This window comes from Spinacia oleracea, chromosome 3 (assembly GCF_020520425.1).
Source record: "Spinacia oleracea cultivar Varoflay chromosome 3, BTI_SOV_V1, whole genome shotgun sequence".
Lineage (NCBI taxonomy): Eukaryota > Viridiplantae > Streptophyta > Magnoliopsida > Caryophyllales > Amaranthaceae > Spinacia > Spinacia oleracea.
The window spans coordinates 136,865,536-136,885,344 of NC_079489.1; the positions used below are offsets into that span (position 1 = coordinate 136,865,536).

Consider the following 19,809-nt stretch of genomic DNA (forward strand, 5'->3'; position numbering starts at 1 on the left):
TCTTTAGAGAATTCAGACATTGGTTTAGGAACTACCTCGTTTTCTGCATTGGTTTTTGTTACCTCGAAGTCTCCAACTTCAATCACACGCCATACTTGGTAATTTTCTGCTTTGATGAATATCTCCATTCTGTTCTTCCAGTATGAGTAGAATTTGCCGTTGAACATAGGTGGCCTTTGCGTGGAGTAGCCTTCTTCCAGTTTCTCTTGTGTATTCATACTATCAGGAACTAGACTCAAACAGGGTTTCCTGTGTTTTTATTGAGTACTGGCTCTGATACCAATTGATAGTCTAATAGGAACACGCACAAGAGGGGGGGGGGGTGAATTGTTTTCGGAACTAGAGTGAGTTCCTTTGCTTTTAAGGTAATATAAAGAACTGAAAAAGACAGAAACGAATGTTGCTCAATTTGAGGAAACTTCTTGACACTAATCAAGAAGAGAAAACCTCAAAACCCTTTTTATATTAAAATAATTCCTCGATTACAATAATATAACAACTTGAGTTCCACTCAATCTCAAGTATCTCACAGTAATCTGCTCTGATTACTCTCTATTCTTTTCCTCTCTTTCACGACTTTTTTTTTTTTGATAAGTAAGATTAGCTTCATTAGCAAAAAAGTTGAACCAATTTACAACCTAGGATAAGCTTTCAGAGAGCTCATCCCCTACCAAAAAACATGACAGCAGTCATGTGAAAGACCCAAGCTATACAAGCATTTTACTCTGCCACCAAACCTGGACTCTACTACTGATTCTGGGAATCCGTAATTGCTGCATTCTATCTATTACACTTTGCTGTACAAATCTAACTGTATGAGTCACAGTAGGAAGCTTTTGGTTCCAAAGAACCTCATTTCTAGCTCTCCATATTGTGTAAACTGTTGCATTAATAGCAGCATACATGACATGCTTCTGAAATTTGCATCCTCTACTCTTCCAGTGTATCCATCTCATCAAAGCCATATATCTAACAATGTTCACTGGTATTCCCAGCCATTACTTAACCTCCAAAAGACACTTCCTACTGTATAGACAGTCAAAAAACAGATGCACATGAGTCTCCTCATGACTGTCACAGAAAAGGCAACTTGTAGTATCACACACCCCAAACTTACACAATCTGGTTCTTGTCTGAAGCCTACCTTGTAACATCAACCAGCAAATGACTCTGGTTTTTGGAATAGATGATCTATTCCAGACTGCACTACACCAAGATACATGCTGAGTGTGCTGAAGTAATTGCTGATAGACCTTTTTTACTGAGTAAAAAGGCATATCACATATAGCACTCTCATCATAATGCAGTTTTAAAGTGTCCTTAACTTCACAAATCTTTCTCCAATACCAACCACTATCAGCCCTTGGCTGATACTCCCACCAATTCCCCCCTTTAATATAGATGGCATTCACCCATCTCACCCACAAGGAATCCTGTTTTTTAGCAATAGCCCAGACATACTTCCCCAGTGCAGCAATATTCCATATCTGAACATTTCTGATCCCTAACCCCCCTTCTTTCTTCTCAGAACACACTCTTCCCCAAGCTACATATCCTGGTTTAGAGCTAAAATAGGTACCTTGCCATAGAAAGGCTCTACAGATTGACTCCACTGTGTGTAACACATGTTTAGGCAACACAAACACCTGAGCCCAGTAAGAGTGAATGCTCATAAGCACAGCATTAATCAGGGTAATCCTTCCAGCAAAAGAGAGATTTCTAGAACTCCAGATTTTGATTCTGGCCAGCATTTTGTCCACAAGGCATTCACAATCAGCATTAGTTATTCTCTTGAAGTAGATTGGGACACCTAAGTATCTGAAAGGAAAAGAACCAATTGTGAAACCAGACAGCTCAACAACTTGGTCTATCACCCCTTGCTGCATACCAGCACAATAAATAGCTGATTTTTGAACATTAGCCTTCAAACCAGAAGTGTCTGAGAACAATTTGAAACACTGCAGAAGCATAGAAATGGAAGCTAGCTCCCCCTTGCAACAGAGAATAAGGTCATCAGCAAAACACAAATGGGTGAGTTTTGTTGATTTGCACCTAGGATGAAACTTGAAGTCACTCTCCTGTCCCAGTTTTAACAGAATTCTGGAAAGGTATTCCATACAAACTACAAATAGTAAGGGTGACAGTGGGTCACCCTGTCTAAGCCCCCTTCTTGAAGCAAAGAACCCATGGGATGAGCCATTCAGCATAAGAGAGAACTTGGGTGTAGTAACACAAGTCATAATCCAATCAACAAACTGCTTAGGGAAACCCAAACCAGTGAGCATTTCTTGTAGAAAATCCCATTCTATGGTATCATAGGCCTTCTGCATATCCAACTTAATTAGGCAGCTGGGAGTAGCATTCTTCCTACCATACTGTCTAACTATTTCCTGGCACATCATGATGTTATGCATAATGAACCTCCCATGGACAAAGGCTCCCTGGTTTTCAGCAATTAACCCAGGAAGAACACCTCTCATTCTCTCACAAATCATTTTGGTGATGCATTTGTATATAGCATTGCAACAAGAGATGGGTCTGAATTCAGTTACACTAGATGGACACTTGGTTTTGGGAATCAAAGTTATGGTAGTAGCATTGATTTCCTTTAATAACTTACCAGTTCTGAAAAAGCCAAGCACAGCAGCAGTAATATCTCCACCAACAATGTGCCAATTTTCTTTGAAAAAGTGGCTGCCAAAACCATCAGGTCCAGGAGCTTTATCATCATCAATAGAAAACATGGCATTCTTTACATCATCCCCAGTGAAGGCCAGAGTTAAGCTTTGCCCTTGAAGCTGATCCAATACAGGGCCAACACTGACTACATGAGATAAAATCTTGCTTCTGTGAGAGCTAACAGACCCCAGTAACAATTGATAGTACTCAAGGAAAGCATTGTTAACTGCATCTGCTTGATTCACCCAATTACCATGCATATCATGGATAGAGTAGACAGTATTGTGCATTGCTCTAGCTCGAATACTTTTATGAAAATAGGCACTGTTTTCATCCCCTTCTTTAATCCACTTCTCCTTTGCTTTTTGTCTCAAGTAAGACAGATATGCCGCATGTGTGATTCTGTACTTATTTGCTGCATCAATTTCCTTATCAGCAAGATCATTATCACCTGGGTGATCATGTAACTCTTTTTGAATCTGCTGTAACTCAGTGAGAGCTCTCAGGTCTGCCACATGGATGTCATTGAAGCCATCCTTGTTCAATTTCCTAAAGACACCTTTCATTCTTTTCAGCTTCAGAACCACTTTGTACATCAAAGTGCCAGCATCAGCTACTCTCCACTTCTCTTTCACGACTTTAACTCAAAAGCCTTTACAAGATTACTCAATCTCTACTCACTCAGATTACAATTTTGTTTTGAAAACTCTAGTTAATAATAAAGCTCTTCTGATATTTGTGGAACTTAGGAACTTGAATATTGCTAGGACACAAATCAATTTTATAAACTCTTTTGAAAGCGTTTTTCTAGATTGAAAAGTAGGTAGAATATTTGTGTAATTTTACCAGAAGGAAAACCACTCTTTATATAGAGATGATCCTTAGGGTTAGTTCCCTTCAAATCTCAACTACCCCCACTCCTACAAACTTGGTCTCCACGATCCATGACTTGTGGATCAAGGGAAGACCACTTCCTTTAAAACGGTTTTTTAGAGAAAATCATGGTTTAGATTTTGTCAACCACTAAAAGATTTGTGAAATTATTTACTGAAATCAAATCAGATATTTAGGAGAAGTTTTAGGGAAAGTAAAACTGTTTTAACAGAAAGGATAAAAACAGATTTTATTAAAGAAAATAAAACGACACTTTATTTATGTAATTTTCCCTTAAAACTAGCTGTTAAATATTTTGATAAAATCTTAATAAATATTAAATCAAGCATCCTAGTTCCACAATGTATCTTTATAGCTGTTATTATTTTACACAGAAATCTAAGAGTATTTAACTACCTAGGTTCGTGTTTTGCTCTTTTACTGGAGCTACAACTCAGCAGCTGCAATGGTTCCTTCTCTGGAACAGGTGAGTTCCTCTAAAGGGACAGAGGAACTCATCACATGGAAACTTCATCCTCCTTTGCTTTGTTGTTCCTCTGTTGTGTATTAGCTTGGAGTTCCTAGCTTTGCGCATTCCACCTCAGGAATATCAGCAGCCATCTCAAGTTCCTCTCTGGAACAGAAACACTTTACTTGTAGACACAACAGAAACTTTAATCAGGAAGTTTGCTATTTGTCATCAACCAAAATCAGGGTCAACACTTACTTACTACGTAGTAACTTTTAATTTTAAAGTTAATTTAAAAGAAAAATTAGGGTGCGTTCTCTTCGTTGGATGAAACCTGAACTTATCTGTTAGAGCTGATTGACTTGATCACACCTAATTGGAAATAACTGGACCTTATCAGGACTGATATTAAGAGAATAAATTGACAGAGCCAACTTTTAGGACCTAATTAAAACATATCTCTGTTATATAAGGAACTCCTGAGATCATTAACATAAGTGGCATTTCGGTTCCCCCTTATGAATAGTCAACAATATCCCTATAGAATACAAACTATGTACGATCCTATGCAATTAATGCAAGTATAATAACGCGAGCTTACCTAACACAAAAGATGATTATGTACTTAATTACCTTATACAAAAGTCAATATAAGATTGCATAATTTCATAACTTTGACTCAATTGCAAATATTGTGCTCCGGCTACATGTATATATTAGAAGATATTTTTAAAAAACGTTAATTGAACTAATGAGTGAGAATAAGAGTTGGGGTTTAATGTAATTAACTTCAATTATTAAATTAATTAATTGCAATACATAGCAGTACATAATAGTTTCAGTACATAGCGGCGCACATCATTTACTCTAGACTCATTCGAAAAATATACTCAGCAAAAAAAACATATGAAACTATAATCGAGGACAATAATCAATTTCTATCAAGTTGCTAAATAAAGTTTATTTATGATAGACAATCTACAAAATTAGAAATTTGAACACAATACTAGAACTTGGAAATAATGCATTTGCCATCAATTATCCATTATCGGTCAACTGTTAGCAAAAACAATCTCATACTCTATTCCAATACCACTTATTATTAGTAAATTATGAGTAGGAATTCATAGAAAATGTTATTTGGTATATCTGAAGTCAAAACATAAGAGATTAAGGTTGATGAATCATTGATGTTGAAGATTATAATTTTGAATAAATCATAATATGTAATACAAGTTGGGGTCGGGGTAGATGTCCAACATCGATACAACTAAGTAATACTTGAACAAATTATTCGCTCTGATTTGGATGATGAATTATACTGGTATATATGTTTCTATTTTCATTATTAAAAAATTTAATAGGAATTTTGAATAATACAACGTAGAAGTTAGTACTATACTTAGGTGTAAAAAAATAAAAATAAAAATTATCAATCTTCGCATATGAGACTTATTGCGATGAGATTAAATACTAGCTAGTAAGGCGTAAGAAAAATAAAAAAATATAAAAAGTAGGGATACATTTCATTTTTGCAGTTAATGTGCTGACAAAAAGTATGTATATATAGATAGGTAGAATAGATATATATATATATAGATTTACATGATATTCATTATACATAAGGAGAAAGTTCTATAAGTTAGTAAAAACATTGATGAATTTTTAATTTTTTATGGATTTTTTCATATTAGTAATTGTTACCATAAAACTCAAATACGACAAAAACATTATCTACTTAAAAAATTCGGAAATTTCATGAAATACCCCCGAGTTTTACCATAATTCACCAAACGCCCATCAAGTTTCAATAATTCATAAAATACCCCTCACAAATTACTTAATACCCCAAATACCCTTTCATGACATCATCATACATAATTAACTCAATTAACATCTAATTAACCCATCCATTTACCCATTTTCCCTAATTAACCCATTTTTTTCCTAATCAACCCATCTTTAATCTTCCTCTCCCTTATTCTCCACCACCTCTTCTTCCTCTGCCATTCCTTCTTCCATGACCTTTACTCCATGGCTACCCACCTTGCACCGCCTAAATTCTGGGTACAGCTGCACCACCGGCTCATTTCCCCTCTCTTTTACTGCACCAGTGACCACTGCACAATAAAAAAAAAAAAAACTAAGATCGGCTTTTACAGGAGAGAGAGTGAGTGAAATAATTCCCCGATTTCACTTCCTTCGAACCATAACAATACCCACAAGTCCACAACTTCATCTTTGGATAGGTAATTCATGAAACTATCACCACCATTGTTATTGCTACTATTTTGACAATTCAATTCAATTTAATATGTAATTGGTAATTAATTAATTAATTAGTTGAAGAATTTGGTTTCTGGAGCTTTTGACGAGGTGAGTTAGTTTTTCCAATTTGGCCTGACAACAATCGGTTGCGATTAAGGATATGTTTGTTTGTTTAATGGAAACCTTAATTGGTTAGAGGCTTTTGGTTTGTGAGTTTCTAATGTGTGAGCGTGAATTTCTGATTAATTTGTCTCCATGGTAGAACACTAGAACTTCCCCCCCCCCCTTGAAAGGTGGACCCATACAAAGGAGTTATCTACTTAGCCCCACCAACACACTCCACTTCGTCACCATCTTCACCCCTTATACAACCTTCGACAGCCATTTTATGAATTCCAGCCTCCCGCAACTTTTTTTTCAATTTAATTGATTTTGGCAGTTGGTGAGGAGGAGAGGTTCAACACAGATGTTGGAGGCGGCGACAGTGCTGTTGTTCTTGCTATTTGATGGAGTTTTGAGGGAGATGTCGGAGTTGTTGATGGGGTTGTTGATGGAGTTGGATTTGTCGCAGTAGAAGAGAGAGAAATGAGTTGGTGGTGCAGCCGAAAACCAAAGAAAACCATTCGCCGACCTCTCTCGTTTCCACCGTAGCTGCTAATGTTGTTATTGTTGTTTGGCGACGACGGTAGTGGCTGGAAAGTCGACAGTCCTCTCCCTCGCCGGAAAATCAAACTCCGGTGGATTTCTTGAGGTGGGTTAATGGAAGAAGGAAGGGGAGAGAGAAAAGAAAAAGAAACGGGTGGGTTAATGGGTGGGTTAAAGGGTTAATGGGTGGGTTAATGAGGAATTAGGTGGGTAATTAGGGATTAGAAGCGTTAATTAGGGAATAGGTGTGTAATTAGATCGTAATTGGTTTATTATGAGGATGATGACGTCATGAAGGGGTATTTGGGGTATTAAGTCATTTGTAAGGGGTATTTTATGAATTATCACTAGTAGAAAAAATGTCATTTGCAACTCATCAATTGCAACTCACGCAAGTCTATGGGTTGCAAAATGGGTTTGGTCAACGCGGGTCAATTATTAAATGAACTATTCGCAGCGAATTCATTGACCCGGAGTTGCAAAAAATCAATTTTTTTTTTAAAATGGATAATTCGCAGCGCCTGGACACACTACAAGCTGCAATTAGGCGAATAATTTGCATCTCCCGCCCTCGTCGATTGCTGCAATTTTAAAAAATTGCAACTTTGGCCATATGAGATTGCTGCAATTAGTTGAAACATTCACTCAACCCTCCAATTAGGTTGTACGCACATCAATTCAATCACCTTCAATTCTCACGGCACCTAATTACCCAGATCTAGATCGAATTCAAAAAAAAAACCTAGAAAAACTCCTTCTTCATCTTTGGTTTTGCGATTTCCATAGTCAATTTCTTCCCCCTTCTACACAAATCTTACCCCCATTAACTCCGTTCTTCATCTTGGTCTGGTCCTTCGCCGCGCGGCCACCGGAAAAATTTATTGTTCTCTCCTCCGCGAACCTTGTTGCAGAAAAGGGGAGGGAGGAAGATGGATTTATAATACGAAATTGAGGTACGAAATTGAGGTACGAAATTGAGGTCTCCCTGCAAATTGAGGTACGAAATTGAGGTCTCCCTGCAAATTCAGGTCTCCCTGCAAAAATACGAAATTGAGGTACGAAATTGAGGTCTCCCTACAAATAATCGAAATTGAGGTCTCCCTGCTCTCTCATCTTTGTTTAATTATGTCTTGCTGTTGATTGTTTAATTATGTCTTGCTGTCTCCCTGCAAATAATCGAAATTGAGGTCTTCGATTGTGTTATGCTGTAGCAAATATTGTTGTTGTTGATTGTTGATTGGTAGGATTTCAATTCTGTTATGCAGTAGCAAATGATGAAAAATCGCAAAAATTCATGCCTATATCTGCTGTATGTATTGCTTTACATCAGTCTGAAAGAATAAAAATATAGAGTTGGCTGGTCATTCACATTCATATTCATGCCTATAATTTAACTGTGGTGTAGATATTATATCTAAACAGAAGTGCTTGAGGTGTGCATATGACCCAAATGGCCTGCACAAACTGCAGATTGTTGTTGCTGTACAGTTTGTGTGTGCAGGGTGTTCTGGTTGTGTGTGCAGGGTTCCCTTGCTGCTTGCTGCATGGTTTGGGTCTGCTGCTGTGCAGTTTTGTGCTTCCTGGTCTACTGTTGTGCAGTTATTTGTGTTGTTGCCTGGTTGTTCTGTTGCCTGGTTCTGCTGGTGTTTGCAGTTCTAGGTGATTTTAGGGTTAGGTTTTCTCTTAGTTGTGGTTAAGAACTTTGAGCAACTCCGTAGATGTTTTAAGGAAGCAACTCTGTAGATGTTTTCAGGCTGCAACTTTGGGCATTGTCGTTTATTTCATGGGTTTTTTGGGTTAATTCTAGATTTTGTAGTTTGTGTAATTAACCCTCTATTTCCAATTTTGTTTTGTTTCATTTTACTATATTTCAAGTATTGCAATATGAGAATGATTTGAAAAGGTTTTTGTTGTGACCTGTGAATAAGATGCTCAGTTCCTCATCTCTGTATTTGTTCAATTAGTTGGAGCAAGTGTGTGGAACCACAATTTATTGTTTGACTTGTTTGCAGTAATATAATTATAAAATTAATCAATTTTGTATGTTTTTATTTTCAGGACCCCTTGCTGGTATTGCTAGTTTCTTGAACCAAATCATCCATTTGACCTATCAAGGCGTGAGTTCTTCCACTAGGTAAGCATAATCTCCCGACTGTCATTCTCCCCTTCCATTTTAATTTAATATAATTTTCTTATATGTGAGTCTCTAGATAATTTTTTAATAGCTTTTGTCGGCTTACAAATTGTTTCTTATTAGTTGTTTGTGTTATTTATTTGCCGAGGTAGGTTCATATAAAACATGTAATTAGTTTAAAATGAATAATTAGGTTCATTAGTTCAAAAATGGGAGCGAGAATGTCTAATTTTAGCCTAAATATGTCCATAACGACCTAACAAGCCTAAAACGTGCATAACCATATTGGAATGAGTCTTAGAAAGTTTAAACATAGCATATAAAACATGTAATTAGTTTAAAATGAGTCCTTAGGTTCATTAGTTCAAAAATGGGAGCGAAAATGCCTCAATTTGCCTAAATATGTCCTTTAACGACCCGACGAGCCTATAACGTGCGTAACTTCATTGGAATGAGTCTTAGAAAGTTTAAACTAAGCATATAAAACATGTAATTAGTTTAAAATGAGTCCTTAGGTTCATTAGTTCAAAAATGGGAGCGAAAATGTCTCATTTTAGCCTAAATATGTCCATAACGATCCAACAAGCCTATAACGTGCATAACTTGATTGGAATGAGTCTTAGAAATTTTAAACAAAGCATATAAAACATGTAATTAGTTTTAAATGAGTCCTTAGGTTCATTAGTTAAGAAATGAGAGCGAAAATGTCTCATTTTAGCCTAAATATGTCCATAACGACCCAACAAGCCTAAAACGTGCATAACTTGATTGGAATGAGTCTTAGAAAGTTTAAACAAAGCATATTAAACATGTAATTAGTTTAAAATGAGTCCTTAGGTTCATTAGTTCAAAAATGGGAGCGAAAATGCCTCAATTTGCCTAAATATGTCCTTTAACGACCCAACAAGCCTAAAACGTGCATAACTTGATTGGAATGAGTCTTAGAAAGTTTAAACTAAGCATATAAAACATGAAATTAGTTTAAAATGAGTCCTTAGGTTCATTAGTTTAAAAATTGGAGCGAAAATGTCTCATTTTAGCATAAATATGTCCATAACGACCCAACAAGCCTATAACGTGCATAACTTGATTGGAATGAGTCTTAGAAATTTTAAACAAAGCATATAAAACATGTAATTAGTTTTAAATGAGTCCTTAGGTTCATTAGTTAAAAAATGAGAGCGAAAATGTCTCATTTTAGCCTAAATATGTCCATAATGACCCAACAAGCCTAAAACGTGCATAACTTGATTGGAATGAGTCTTAGAAAGTTTAAACAAAGCATATTAAACATGTAATTAGTATAAAATGAGTCCTTAGGTTCATTAGTTCAAAAATGGGAGCGAAAATGCCTCAATTTGCCTAAATATGTCTTTAACGACCCAACGAGCCTAAAACGTGCATAACTTGATTGGAATGAGTCTTAGAAAGTTTAAACTAAGCATATAAAACATGTAATTAGTTTAAAATGAGTCCTTAGGTTCATTAGTTTAAAAATGGGAGCGAAAATGTCTCATTTTAGCCTAAATATGTCCATAACGACCCAACAAGCCTATAACGTGCATAACTTGATTGGAATGAGTCTTCGAAATTTTAAAAAAAGCATATAAAACATGTAATTAGTTTTAAATGAGTCCTTAGGTTCATTAGTTAAAAAATGAGAGCGAAAATGTCTCATTTTAGCCTAAATATGTCCATAACGACCCAACAAGCCTAAAACGTGCATTACTTGATTGGAATGTGTCTTAGAAAGTTTAAAGAAAGCATATTAAACATGTAATTAGTTTAAAATGAGTCCTTAGGTTCATTAGTTCAAAAATGGGAGCGAAAATGCCTCAATTTGCCTAAATATGTCCTTTAATGACCCAACGAGCCTAAAACGTGCATAACTTGATTGTAATGAGTCTTAGAAAGTTTAAACTAAACATATAAAACATGTAATTAGTTTAAAATGAGTCCTTAGGTTCATTAGTTCAACCATGAGAGCGAAAATGTCTCATTTTAGCCTAAATATGTCCATAACGACCCAACAAGCCTATAACGTGCATAACTTGATTGGAATGAGTCTTAGAAATTTAAAACAAAGCATATAAAACATGTAATTAGTTTTAAATGAGTCCTTAGGTTCATTAGTTCCAAAATGGGAGCGAAAATGTCTCATTTTAGCCTAAATATGTCCATAACGACCCAACAAGCCTAAAACGTGCATAACCATATTGGAATGAGTCTTAGAAAGTTTAAACATAGCATATAAAACATGTAATTAGTTTAAAATGAGTCCTTAGGTTCATTAGTTCAAAAATGGGAGCGAAAATGCCTCAATTTGCCTAAATATGTCCTTTAACGACCCAACGAGCCTAAAACGTGCGTAACTTGATTGGAATGAGTCTTAGAAAGTTTAAACTAAGCATATAAAACATGTAATTAGATTAAAATGAATCATTAGGTTCATTAGTTCAAAAATGGGAGCGAAAATGTCTCATTTTAGCCTAATTATGTCCGTAACGACCCAACAAGCCTAAAATGTGCATAACTTGATTGGAATGAGTCTTAGAAAGTTTAAACAAAGCATATAAAACATGTAATTAGTTTCAAATGAGTCCTTAGGTTCATTAGTTCCAAAATGGGAGCGAAAGTGTCTCATTTTAGCCTAAACTAGTATATTACCCGTGCGATGCACGATTTATAATCTAATTATAAATTTGTATGAAACATGGTAGACAATTATCATTAAAATATAGCTTATAGATATTCTCCAAATTAAAATTAATGATGGATAAGTTTGTGATTGCTCATTCGGTGTCTTATTTATTAATTAAAGGAATTTAAAAAAAATAAGGGTACAAAGACAAAATTATTTTCATTTTCATTCACCACTTGTGTCAAGCATAAAGTTATCTCATCTACTATTCACGTACTTCGATTGTAATACCCACTTAATACTCGCACTGTTGCCCCATCAAACTCATTACACAATCATTTAACACCTACCTACATCATTCACTTTATTCAGTTAGAGATTACTTTGAGGCGAGGATGAACCTGCACACTCATACTTGCCTACAGTTCTCATCCTCATCTCCTCCATCTACGATAGGAACGATACCCAACCTTCCTAATCCCCTTTTCGGGAGATACAAAATAAAATTCATCCCCTGTTCATCACCCCCGTCCCGTTATCCACGCCCGCCTCAAACGTACCCACCCGCTCAAAGGGAGGCGGATGCACGGGGGATCTCCCAAAAAGTCTACCCCAGCGACAATGTGACATTCCCGTATTCGATAAATAATCCACTTTTCCTTTCAACTTTCATTTAAATATATTGATATAAGTTTATTAAGAAGTATTAAATTTGATCTCATTAGCTATAATATTGATAAATTATTTAAAAGTGACGTACATAATTAGGATTGGGTAAGTATTCTCAAATCTACTTGCCCCATTACCATTGTTGGTACATATATGTTATCCTTATATCCGTCGCCAACATAAAATATCTAATTATTAGTCAACATTAGTCAATCATCTATGTTTATTATTTTTTGTCAATCCAATCTAAAATCTAAACTTTCCTACCAGCACCATTTACTTTTTCCAATTAGAGATGACTTTGAGGAGGGCCTGAACATGCACACTCGTACCCGCTTACAGTTCTCAACCCCATCCTCTCCATCTGCGATAGGAACAATACCCGCCCCTCCCAAAATAAAATTGATCCCATTTTCATCCCCCACCCCCCCTCCCGTGTATCCACACCCGCCTCAAACGTTCCCACACCTAGACTCGTTTTTGAATTGTGAATTTGAAAACTCTATTCTAGAATCATTGTCAATTTGTTTTTCTGGTTAGAGTAATTGAATAAATAAATAAAATGTTATAATATGTAAGTTAGTAGTAGTTTTTTTATATTCTCGTAATCAATTAGATGATGGATTTGCGAAACATGCGTGTCCAATCTAAAATCTATTATCGCCTCGTCACCCCGCGACGAATACATTTTTTAAATACATCTCCCGCTCAACATTCCTCCATCCCAGCCCACTTTCCTATATTCGATAAATAATCCACGTTTCCTTTCAACTAATTTTAGATATATTTATATAAGTTTATTAGGAAATATTAAATTTGATTGTATGAACTATAATATTGATAAATTTATTTAAAAGTGACATGCATAATTAGGATTGGGTGAGTATTCTCAAATCCAATCAATTCAAACTCATCTCATCACAAAGGTTGGTACATATATGTTATCTTTATAACCGTCCACCAACATAAAATATGTAATTGTTAGTCATTACATTAGTTAATCATCTACGTTTATCTCTTTCGTCACCCCAATCTAAAATCCAAACTCGCTCCATCATCAATTAAATGTGATGTAGCATTTACATATATAGAACCGATATAAATAAAACTCAAATTTGTAATCTATAAAGTACCTTTTTAGTTTCTTTAATAGCTTTGTTTGAATTCGTAATTGTGTAAACATACAATCATATATGTAGCATGATTTATATGTACAATCATATATGTAGCATGATTTATATATTCTCTAACATATTTAGTATAACGAATAACTTATTCCTTCAGTTTTTAATATTTTGTTGGTAGTTCTGTGTGGAAGTGATAAATTCAAGGGAAATTTTACTTTTTCCAAGGAAATCAATATTTTTTTAAAGTTGATTTCCTTGGAAAAAGTAAAATTTTTCCTTGGATTTATCATTTTCCGTAATTTATGTAGGGGGTATTAATGACTGGTAATTTAGGTTGTTTTAGTTTTAATAAGTTATAATAGGTACACTTTCTTTATATATGCAAACTAGTATTGAATCCCGTGCGATGCACGGGTTTGTAATGAAAAATACATATTTGTCTTATTATATCATTGTATATAGATAAGTGTTTTATAAATGCACGGGTTTGTAATAATAATTACAGAAAAATATAGGTTTAATGTAAGTAGAATTCTATTATAATATGAATTAGTTCAAATATTAAATGTTTAATGTGAATAAAATTCTATAAGAATTTTTATCTAAAATTCTATTTGGTTCATAATAAAGTCCAATCTGGTCATCCTTGTACAAATTCAACCCAAGAACAAAATACTCATCTTGCACCCCCTACGCCTATCTCAAAGAATGGAATCACATCTACCGTATATTTATCTTTTTTATTTTTATCGTAATGAGGTAGATTTCACAACTACCAGTTTAAATATTTATCTTTTTTCGAGAAGTTTAATTTCGATTTTTATTTTAAAGCTTAATATGAATACAAATTCTATCTATTTTTCTTCTTTGACTATTCTATCCACTCTCTATGGTATTTTACATTTGGGAAAACTCACTATTTATAATTCTATCTTATTTTTTAAAAGGGGATAATTGTATCTTTTATACTATTACCGAAATTTATCTCTTCGTAGTAGTAATTATCATATTCAGATTTGAAGATAAGTATATCAAAGATTGACAAAATATAAGGGGTTTGACAAAAAAAAATCAATCAAAATTACATCTAACAACAGGAGGTTAATTATAGTTAGATCATCACTACCCCAACTCCTAATCAAGTTTAAGATCTAAAGAAACCAGACTTGATTCTTCAGTCCAATACACAACGTAACAAACTGTTACTGATGTATTCAAATTAATTAATTAATACATAGTAGGGTATCTATATAATTTTTGAACCTATATATTTGAATATGACCAATCTATATACGTATTTAACACTGCAACAATATGATTAACCAATATTACCTACTCGTTACTTGTGTTTTATATTTTATAAAACTACATTTGAGCTTTATTTAGATATGTCTTTCATAGATAGTTAAGTTAGTGGAATGCTTCCAAGTAAAATATTTTTTACAATTCTTGATGCAACATGATATTGGGGCGACCTTCCGGCTGTTGTCCTTCTAATTCTACCTATCTCGGGTTTGCAGTGAATATATTATGGACACATGTAGGCTTGCAACCGCAGTTACACACCTATATTGTAGTTCGTTGTGCTGTATAAAAGAAAACCTTTTGTCATCAATTGAACAGTAGCAGTCCAGTATAACTTGTTGCATCAATCACCCTCCTTGCATTAAATTTTGTGTTTCACTTGTTCTTGTGTGCAACCTATATGCGTAATACTCCACCATCGACTTTTACGCTGAAACACAATAAATAATTAATGTGCGTGAGTTAATTAAACAAGATGAAATCAAGCATAACAAAAACTTAAATAATACAATACATACAAATCAAGGAAACTAATTCATTGCATACAAATCAAGGGAAACTAACTCATTGCATACAAATCTAGGGAAACTAATTCATACACCGACCAACAAAACTTAATGCGTACAAATGAAAGAAAACTAATTCATACACCAACCAACAAAACTTAAATAATACAATGCATACAAATCAAGGGGAACTAATATGTTCTCATGGCCCGTTTATAGGCTAGCTCCGTTTGCATCTCCTCCATTAACTCACCTTTGTACTCGAACAAATCCCACCTGCAGCATTGTAAACCAAAATTACTTCCTACATCATGGGTTACAATATTTGAGAATGATTTGATTGTGAACCACGTTTGTCGTGGATGGTTTAATTTCATACTACGTTATTTATACAATAATATATAAGAATGATATATTTGTGGTGGTTCTGTCAACCTATAACTTATCATTTAATTAGATAAATTTTGTAAAGTAGTTTGTAAAAGATATTTGTGATAAGTTATCCAACCATATTATTTTATCCCCATTCGTTTTTATCTTTTACGTAGTATTTAATATAGAATAAAATAAAATTGTGACTGTACAATCCTACGTGGCGCTCCAAAATCTCTTGAAAAAACTCCCCTTTATATATATATATTAGATTATGTCAAAAAAAACTCATCACAAATTCTAATTATGAAAGATCCCACAGTGAATACAATTTTAGGAACATTATAAATTAACATAAATATCTAGATAATTTTTAAGAGAATATTATTTTAATTAGAGACACGTGCTAGCTGTGCAACCGATCTTCTTGTATGTTAGCTATGCAACGAAGTAGTATATATAGGCAATAGCTAGATTTTTAGTGAAATTTTTATACTCCGTAGTCGAAGTTAAGAATCACGGAAATTATACATAAAAGCAAATTTAGTAAGTGTCTGTTATGTATATTATATTTGGTAAAAGTAATGAATCATTTGATATTGATTCTCGCCACTATTTTTGGGATCTGTATACTATTTTAGGGAGATAGTTGGGCTGTAAAATATTTGATGTTGTAAGTTTTTTTTAAGTTTAATTATTTATATTAAAGGAGAGGCGAATCAATGAGTGACATTTGTCATCACCACATTGATTTCCTCTCTTTTAGTATAATATATAGATATGTCCATAACGACCTAACAAGCCTAAAACGTGCATAACCATATTGGAATGAGTCTTAGAAAGTTCAAACATAGCATATAAAACATGTAATTAGTTTAAAATGAGTCCTTAGGTTCATTAGTTCAAAAATGGGAGCGAAAATGCCTCAATTTGCCTAAATATGTCCTTTAACGACCCAACGAGCCTAAAACGTGCGTAACTTGATTGGAATGAGTCTTAGAAAGTTTAAACTAAGCATATAAAACATGTAATTAGATTAAAATGAATCATTAGGTTCATTAGTTCAAAAATGGGAGCGAAAATGTCTCATTTTAGCCTAATTATGTCCGTAACGACCCAACAAGCCTAAAATGTGCATAACTTGATTGGAATGAGTCTTAGAAAGTTTAAACAAAGCATATAAAACATGTAATTAGTTTCAAATGAGTCCTTAGGTTCATTATTTCCAAAATGGGAGCGAAAATGTCTCATTTTAGCCTAAATATGTCCAAAACGACCTAACAAGCCTAAAACGTGCATAACCATATTGGAATAAGTTTTAGAAAGTTTAAACAAAGCATATAAAACATGTCATTAGTTTAAAATGAGTCCTTAGGTTCATTAGTTCAACAATGAGAGCGAAAATGTCTCATTTTAGCCTAAATATGTCCATAACGACCCAACAAGCCTATAACGTGGATAACTTGATTGGAATGAGTCTTAGAAATTTAAAACAAAGCATATAAAACATGTAATTAGTTTTAAATTAGTCCTTAGGTTCATTAGTTCCAAAATGGGAGCGAAAATGTCTCATTTTAGCCTAAATATGTCCATAACGACCCAACAAGCCTAAAACGTGCATAACCATATTGGAATGAGTCTTAGAAAGTTTAAACATAGCATATAAAACATGTAATTAGATTAAAATGAATCATTAAGTTCATTAGTTCAAGAATGGGAACGAAAATGTCTCGTTTTAGCCTAAATATGTCCAGAACGACCCAACAAGCCTAAAACGTGCATAACTTGATTGGAATGAGTCTTAGAAAGTTTAAACAAAGCATATAAAACATGTCATTATTTTAAAGTGAGTCCTTAGGTTCATTAGTTCCAAAATGGGAGCGAAAATGTCTCATTTTAGCCTAAATATGTCCATAACGACCCAACAAGCCTAAAACGTGCATAACTTGATTGGAATGGGTCTTAGAAAGTTTAAACAAAGCATATAAAACATGTAATTAGTTTTAAATGAGTCCTTAGGTTCTTTAGTGCAAAGATGGGAGCGAAAATGCCTCAATTTGGCCTAAATATGTTCTATAACGTTCCAACGAGCCTTAAACGTGCATAACAAGATTGGAATGAGTCTTAGAAAGTTTAAACAATGCACATAAAACTTGTAATTAGATTAAAATGAATCATTAAGTTCATTAGTTCAAGAATGGGAACGAAAAGGTCTCATTTTAGCCTAAATATGTCCATAACGACCCAACAAGACTAAAATGTGTATAACCATATTGGAATGAATCTTAGAAAGTTTAAATAAAGCATATAAAACATGTTATTAGTTTAAAATGATTCATTAGGTTCATTAGTTTTAAAATGGGAGCGAAAATGTCTTAGAAACTAAGAAATGTCACTAAACCATTTAAGTTACTGATTTCTCAATGTTCCTAGTTATATTGTTGAAAGCATTAGTGCAATTTTCCCTTTTCTTTTTTCTTAGAGTTTTTTTTGTTTAAAGGAAATGGTGACGCCGCCGCCAAAGAAGAAGGCTAAACCGCACCATGGTAAAGGAAGTGAGAAAGGGAGCACCAAAGGTAGTTGTGTCCTTAAAAAGGGATCTGGATCAAAAAACAAAGATACATAAAAAAGTGATAACCCCATTGGTAGTAAAGTTGATGGCCTTAGGGTGGAGTGTGAACTACTATCTTACATGATGTCCAATATGCCTAAATTTTCATCAGCATTATCACTTCCTGCTTCAATTTTCTCGTACAAAAAGGACACACCGACTTCTGTCAAATCTCGTGATATCTCTGAGTTTCTCACGAAGAATTTCGCCGGTATTAAAGTACTTCAAGTTTATATGATGTATGTTATTCTGCCTATGCTATCTCATTAATTTGATTCTACCTACATGGCGATTTATAAAATCTTTGTCATCCTTTGATCTTATGGTTAATGACCCTATGTTTGCATATGTAGGTACTTGTATCATGAATACATATGCCCCTTAAAGTTGTCTCATATTAACTTTTTGTGTCCCGATGCAATTTATTGTGCCGCAATGAAGAAGAATCGTTTAAGCGTTATTGACTATATAAAAGATGCTTTTTTAAATGAAAGGAAAAAGGATGTGCAGTCAAAATTCTTGTTGGCTCCCTACCATGAAGGGTATCTTATATAACCTGCTAACTTTTATATATGTTATTTATTTTTTAATATTATTAGAACTCTTGTTTTCATGCAACTAATCATATATTTGGGTACTTTATAATAGGAATCATTGGGTTCTTATCGTCCTGGATCTTGTCCTTGGCCTAGCATACGTGTTTGATTCGGCCACTCCTCCCCCTCCCGGGACACGGAAGTTAGAAGGGTTCAATTGTATACAAATGTAAGTTGAATGTACAAACTCATTTGCAACTCATTATATTATATATCAATAAAACACATGCTATATTTAATTTCTTTATTGAAAGTAATATGATTAGATTTTTGATAGAGAACTAAAGTGTTATAATTATTGTTTATGTAGGGCATATAGAATTTATTGGACTAATCTTGAAAATGACAAACGGAAGATTAAGTCACAAAAGTTACGATTCATACAGATGAAGGTACTAATTAAAGTTTGTACTCCTTAAATCTCTTAATTTGAAAATATTTGCTTTGACACATATATACGTGCTTCATTTGTGTAAATAGTGTGCTCAACAAGTTGATGCAGTGGATAGTGGTTATTATGTGATGAAATACATGCATGATGTTGTCACAGTATACAATGAATACAAGGATAATTTGTCTGAGGTACGTGAACTTATTTAATTAGGTATAAGATTCAATTTTCTCTTAAATTAGTTTTCGAGTAATTAATACCAAGTTTTTCTTTTTTGAAGGGTTATGTACAAAGAGAAATGCCATATTCTGATGAGGAGTTAGAAGAAACTCGAGAACAATGGGCAAAGTATTTTAAGGACAACTATTTGATGGATGCCGGCGAATGAGTTTGTTGTGATCTAGTAATGTTATGTTTTATGTTTTTGTTATGTGTTGGATATGAAGTTGGATGCTACTTGGAGCATATATATATATGTAGTTGTTGGAACATATATGTATGTTATGTCTTTTATACAGGTCTT

At 34.1% G+C, this 19,809-nt stretch overlaps 1 protein-coding gene across 2 annotated transcripts; it reads left to right on the forward strand.

Moving 5' to 3' along the window:
* The first annotated feature begins 7,467 nt into the window (after positions 1–7,467).
* Positions 7,468–19,777, forward strand: LOC110777058 (uncharacterized). Of its 2 annotated transcripts, XM_021981666.2 has the most exons (8): positions 7,474–7,989; positions 8,993–9,068; positions 18,189–18,538; positions 18,653–18,841; positions 18,948–19,064; positions 19,206–19,287; positions 19,376–19,477; positions 19,567–19,777. In XM_021981666.2, the coding sequence occupies exons 3-8, from the start codon at positions 18,381–18,383 to the stop codon at positions 19,672–19,674; spliced, it is 756 nt and encodes a 251-aa protein (XP_021837358.2). In that variant the 5' UTR covers positions 7,474–7,989; positions 8,993–9,068; positions 18,189–18,380; the 3' UTR covers positions 19,675–19,777. The 2 variants fall into 2 exon arrangements, with proteins under 2 accessions (XP_021837359.2, XP_021837358.2); XM_021981667.2 differs by lacking the exon at positions 19,376–19,477 and having other exon boundaries at positions 7,468–7,989.
* Positions 19,778–19,809: the final 32 nt, after the last annotated feature.

Excerpts from the sequence above, each read along its gene's own strand:
- LOC110777058 (XM_021981666.2), top strand. The coding sequence starts at position 18,381 with ATGATGTCCAATATGCCTAAATTTTCATCAGCATTATCACTTCCTGCT. Across the intron at positions 18,539-18,652 it reads GTACTTCAAGTTTATATGAT|GTACTTGTATCATGAATACA; the intron begins GTATGTTATTCT and ends TTGCATATGTAG. Across the intron at positions 19,288-19,375 it reads TACGATTCATACAGATGAAG|TGTGCTCAACAAGTTGATGC; the intron begins GTACTAATTAAA and ends TTGTGTAAATAG.